We start from the raw sequence: 5657 nt of genomic DNA, 5'->3' as shown, positions 1-5657 counted from the left end.
CCCACACACATGAACGCCCATGCCCAGGGACACCCGTGTATGCAGATGCCATGCCTTTGAACACCCGTGCACGTGGATACCCATGCACAAGGACACCCACACACATGAGCACCCACACCCACGAATGCCCATGCTCACTGACATCCATGCACGCAGGTGTCCGTGCAGAGGGATGCGCGCGCTCCTGACCACACACTAGCCCATACGCACAGACACACGGACACATGCGCGCGGATGCATACGCACACATTGCACAACGCTACAGCCCGGGCAGGGCTGGTTTCCACATTGAGGGATGGGCAAACCAGTATCCTCAGCCAAGGGTTCGGGAGGGCCGGGGCCGGCTTCGGGCGCGCTGGGGAAGGAAAGCCATTCCTCGCCCGGATTTAATGCAGATTTAGGCTCTAGGGAGATGTGGGGTGCCGAGACACCTTGGGTACAGGCGTGATGCTGGCATGCCGGGCACGCAGAGTGGGTCTGAGTGTGGCCCCTCATGGATCACTCAGACCCAGGCACTGTCCCGGAGGTGGCCGAGGCCAGAGCAGCACGGGACTGTCCGAGAGCTACCAGAAATGATGCTGGAGAGCAATGGGACCAGATGTGGGATTTATTTGCTGGTCCCACAGCGATAGCTATAGGTTGACTGTCCTGGCACAGCCCCGGGGTCGGCACAGAGTCCTTCCACTCTGCTCAGCTCCAGGCTCTCCGAGCAGGAGCAGCCAGGCTGGGATGCCAAGCCATGGCCTGGGGCAGGATCCATGCGATGCGTTGGAGGGCCTGGCTGCTGGTGTCCTCTAGCCAGGTTTTCCCTAGGGAGGTGAGTGTAGGGGAGTCCCAGGGCTCCTGCGATGGGGTTGGCATGGGTGGTCCTGGCAGAGGAGGGTGCCTTAGCCCTCCTCCTCCCTGCACCACCCTGGGGCGCTCCGCTCCCGGCCGTGGCCTGAGCCCTTGGCCAGGGGCTGGCTCCTGGGCGGCTTGACCCATTCCCTCATCCCACTGGCAAAGCAGGCATGGGGCTCAGCAAAGGCTGGTTCCCTCTTGGACCCCAAGAATCATAACAGTGGGGCCAGGACATGGACTCATTTTCTATCAAGGGCTTGATGGGATGGTTGAGACCCAGCATGGGGAACGTTCGTGCTGCCCCCAAAGCCTGAAAAGGATACTGGATCATCCACTGGAGAAAGGACGGGACATGGACACGGTACCTGAAACATCACAGTGACCAACACGCTGAGATAAAAATACCCACGGGCTGCTCGTCACACTCCTCGTGGTAGCGCCGGGTGCCTCAGCTCCGCTTGGCACCGTGGCTACGAAGCCAAGAAAATCCACCCTCCCCCCGAGAGCAAAATCCCGCTGGTTGGTTCTGGCAACGCCGTGGAAGAAATATTTCCTCCCGCAGGGCAAAGCTCCCCGTCTTTGGGGAAGTCCCACTTCGTTACCGCAGGTCCCTCCTTGCTCCGCTCCTCCAGGGGACGGGAGATGTCCGTGCTGCACAGCACCAAGGAAAATCCGGCCAACTCCAGGCCGCGCCGGTAAAGCTCGCCCGATGCTCCACAGTCTCCCCTTGCCCTGCTGGCCAGAAGTGCATCGTGACAGCGGCGGTGGGGTTAGGATGTGTCCTTCAGCTCTGGGCTTTGGGGCTGCGGAGGGGGCACCTCCGTGGACGGCGACTGCATTTCCTGGGACCTGTCTGCGGAGAGATGAGGGGGCGTGAGGTGGCCCCGAGCCCTTTCTGCTGACCTGGCACCCACCTCTCCAAACACCATGGTCAATCCCGTCCCCTGGGTCCTGCTGTGAGGATCCATCCTGCAGCCTTGGTCCCCACAGGGTGATGGGCAGAGCTCCCTGTGCCCACCCCATGGTGCCCTGGAGCTGCCCATCGCCTACCTGCGTTGAGGGACATCTCAGCGAGCTTGAGGGGCAGGTCGGAGGGGCTGACGCCAGCCGGCGAGCCCAGGATGTCGGGCAGGGCGTTGCGACGGCCGGTCCTCCCGGAGGACGCGAAGTCCAGCACAGGCTCCACCTCCGTCATGCTAACCCTGGAGCGACACGGCCACCTCCCCGTCAGTCCCCCGCTGGCCCCAGCAGCCCAACGGAGGGCCAGGCTCTGTCTTGGGCAGGGGGCAGAGGGATGCTCTGCTTAGGGGCAGGTAGCAAACCCTGGCTCCAGGTGCCCTGGGAACTGGGCAAAGCCAGCCTGAGGCATGGGGCAGAGGGTCCTGAAGTCACGGAAGGTGGAGAAGCCCTTTAGCCACCCCACGAGTGCAGGATCTCCAGCTGGTCCTGGGTGCAAAGGCAGAGCTGGAGGTGGAGGACGGTGCCTCCTGCAGCCCTGCTGGCAGCAGCACCCGGCTGCGCCCGGGTGCCCTAAGCGCGGCTGGCGGCACCAGAGGCATTGGGCACCTCTGGAAAAGGCACCTCTGCATCCCAGAGGACACAGGACCTCACTTCTTGGGGCCACCCATCCCGAGCGCGGGGCGAGGAGCAGCCTTACCGGGTGCCCTCCAGCCTGGCCTGGCACTGTGTCTCCGCACTGCTCGGGGCCCGGCGCCGCTCCGGGTGTCTCCCAGCTGGCGAGGGGCTGCAGGAGAGCTGGGATGCTGGGCTATGTCCCCTTCAGGTCACCCTTTGGCCACGGCCTGGGGGAGGGCAGAGCAGAGGGTCAACCCTGCACCAGGGCCATCCGGGTGCAGCGGTGGTGGCTCCTAGGTCTGCTGCCGATGGGATGTTGAGGAGGTGGATGGGGAGCTCACTGCAGCATGAAGAGTGCATGTAAGGGGTGGATGGAGGACAAGGATGGCAAGGTAGCACCTGGATGGGGGGCAAGGATAGTGAGGTGGCACCTGGATGGGGGCCAAGGATGGAGAGGTGGCACCTGGATGGAGGACAAGGATAGCGAGATGGCACCTGGATGGGGGCCAAGGATGGAGAGGTGGCACCCAGATGGAGGACAAAGATGGAGAGGTGGTACCCGGATGGAGGACAAAGATGGCGAGGTGGCACTCGGATGGGGGACACGAGGCCGAGAGGGCACAGCTGGGCTGGCGTCCCCTCCTCGGCTCCGAGAGATGCATGGCTCCCGGCTGCCCCACGTTGGCTCTGGGCACGGGGACACGTCTCCAGCCCCCCCACCAGGGCTTTAACCCCAGCGGGCAGCGTCTCTCCACGGCCACGGCGTCACGTCCGCGCCGCTCGAGACCGCAGCGCCGTGGCACTTCGGTGCCAGTCCCAGCCCTCGCATCTCAAATGCCCCTTCTCGAACCTCGGCCGACACCGCCGTCCCCCCCCCCCGCCCCGGCCCGGCGACGTGCAGCTCCGAGCACCCTGGCTCCCGGCACGCTTCCTCCCCCGGCGAAGGAGCCGGGCAGCCGGCGAGGACGCTCGGCTCCGCCGGGGCGCCGCGAGGGCTGTCGTCCCCGCGGGCTCGGTGCCGCCGGGGCCGAGCGCGCGGGCTCTGCACCCCGGCAGGACCCGCGCCGCTGCGCCGGGGGCGAATGACGCGTTTGCTCCTCGCCCGGGCGATAACGGCTCCCGGGAATCTCGTCCCGTGGGACCGGCCCCGCACGGACTCTACCCGGATATAGCTTGAGGGTTGTATTTGCTCAGCCCCTGAGAAAATATTTCAGTTTTCCTCCGAGTTTCCCTCTGGAGGGGGGGTCGGAGCAGGATCGCACCCCGCCGGGACGGAGCCAGCGCTCGGCCTCCTGCAGAGCTCGCGGCCCGAGAGCCCCTCCGGGCCGGCGGCGCCGCTCCGCAAGGGCTGTCCCACGCGTCCTTCCCGAAGGCAGCACCCGGAGCGGGGACAAACTCACCGGCGTTTCCCTCCGGGCCATCCCGGCACCCGGTTTTCCCAACGCCAAGGTCCCCGAGTCCTTGACGGGTGGTGGCGATGGGCCGTCGGGCGCCGCCGAGCCTCGGGCTTGGCTTGGCGGTGAGGGGGGGGAGTGAGCTGGGCTCAGGCAGGTGCGTGTGGAGCAGAAATGAATGATTAACCCGGGACGTGAGTCACGGGGGGGTGACGGCCCCACGTGCGGCGGGACCCGCCGCTGCCAGGGCCTCGCGGGGCGCCCTGCCACCGAGCGGAGCCCCGAGGTGCCCGGCGAGTCGCGGGACAAATCCCCTGCGGTCCCTTTTGGCGTGGGGAAACCGAGGCACGGGTGCTGCCCGGCACCCTCCATGTGCACGCGTGCGTGCACACACGTGTGCATGCTCCGCGGCGCTCCCTGCCCACGCATCTTCACCCGCGCGTGTGCTGCTGCCTCCTCGAGCATGCGCTCACCCGTGCACATGCGTGCACACGCGTGCACGCCCTCACGGGCACACACGCAGATACTCATGCGCACAGACACGCGTGCAAGCGTGCCACACACACACACACACACACACAGGTTCTCTCTCTTTCCCTCTGTCTCTGCACAGCCCCGAGACAGCGAGACAGGCGCCCTGCAGGGCTGGATCAAAGCCGGCCTCAGCTGGCAGCCCTGTGGCTCCCGCTGCCTCAGGCGCTGGAGGACCAGGCAGTAAAAGCCCCTCAAGAGCAGGCTGGACCCTGCCCTTGTCCTTCGGATGCCGGGGACGGCGGGCGGGCTGCAGGCGGGGGTGACGCTCGCCCTGCGCGGGCGCCTTGCAGCAGCGGCCGCAGCGCCTGCTGGCGCTGCAAAGCCGTGCGGGGCGCGGAGCCGGGGCTGCGGAAGGGCTGCGGCCTCTCCTCCCGCCTTGGGGCCAGCTCCTGCCTCCAGCGCTGTCCCCAGTAGCCACCAGGGTGTCACAGCAGCAGGTCTCTGAGCACTCCTGGGTCCCTGGGATGGCAGCTGGTTCGCTGTGACCACGGCATCTCCCTGTGCCTGGGGCCGCAGCACCGCTGGAAGCGGGAGCCTGTTTGCGCAGGATGTGGTGCAGATGAACCATCCGCCTTGCCCCACGTCCTCCCGCGGCTGGGAGAGGTGCCTGTGTCCCCAGGCTGCCTTTTCCTTGGGGAGGGAGGACCAAGGTGCCAACCCCTTGCCCCTGCAGAGCAGCTCATTTTCATCTTGGCCCTGCAGGCAGCAAATTCAACTAAGCCCTGGGCAAATAATATTGCATAAACCCTGGGAGAGATGTCACCAAGCAAAGACTGCTACCTCCACCCCGCAAGGGGGATTTCTGGGCTCTCTAAGCAGGGACCCTTTCCGGTAGGTTTAGCGTGGTCTCTATTTAACCAGGTTTTGGAAGGTCCTGGGGCTCTTGGCTCACGCTTTAATACCTTTAATGGGGATAGAGGAGAGTAGGGCAGAAATAGGCCTTAATCCTGCCCTGAGATGGGCTGCAGCGGAAGATGCTCAGCAGGAGGTGGAGGAGGTCAGGGCAGGACACGGGACTGGCTGCCAGGGACCTGGTGACCAATGCCACCTCCATCTGCAAGGCATTTCTCCTTGAAAAATGAATCATCACCAGCTACAGCAATTGCCACAGCCTCCAATGCAAAGGGCAGGATTTGGGGCAGCACATCGTCTCTTCCAAACCCCCTCGCTGCCATCCCCAGCTCAGGCCTGGTTTGCAAACTCCCATGCCCCCACTGCAGACATCCCATGGGGCTGGAGCTCCTGGAGAGGAACGAACTGGGTTCACCGTAGTGCAATACAGTCATCCCAGGTTACATCATGCTGTTTTTCATC

General features: G+C 65.0%; 1 protein-coding gene across 1 annotated transcript; it reads right to left on the bottom strand.

Annotated features, from left to right (window-relative positions):
• Window positions 1-1610: 1610 nt before the first annotated feature.
• LOC134150306 (cAMP-dependent protein kinase inhibitor beta-like) lies at window positions 1611-2035 on the bottom strand. The gene is made up of 2 exons (XM_062594118.1): window positions 1887-2035; window positions 1611-1689 (listed from the first exon to the last, which is right to left on the bottom strand). The coding sequence occupies exons 1-2, from the start codon at window positions 2033-2035 to the stop codon at window positions 1611-1613; spliced, it is 228 nt and encodes a 75-aa protein (XP_062450102.1).
• Window positions 2036-5657: the final 3622 nt, after the last annotated feature.

This window comes from Rhea pennata, chromosome 23, assembly GCF_028389875.1.
Source record: "Rhea pennata isolate bPtePen1 chromosome 23, bPtePen1.pri, whole genome shotgun sequence".
NCBI classification, from domain to species: Eukaryota; Metazoa; Chordata; class Aves; order Rheiformes; family Rheidae; genus Rhea; species Rhea pennata.
This window is presented reverse-complemented; position numbering and strand designations above follow the sequence as displayed.

What these genes read in the sequence shown, in the direction of transcription:
- LOC134150306 (XM_062594118.1), bottom strand. Translation starts at nt 2,035, where the DNA reads ATGACGGAGGTGGAGCCTGTGCTGGACTTCGCGTCCTCCGGGAGGACC. An exon ending in ATGTCCCTCAACGCAGGTAG is followed by an intron (nt 1,690 to 1,886) that starts GCGATGGGCAGC and finishes CTCCGCAGACAG; the next exon opens with GTCCCAGGAAATGCAGTCGC.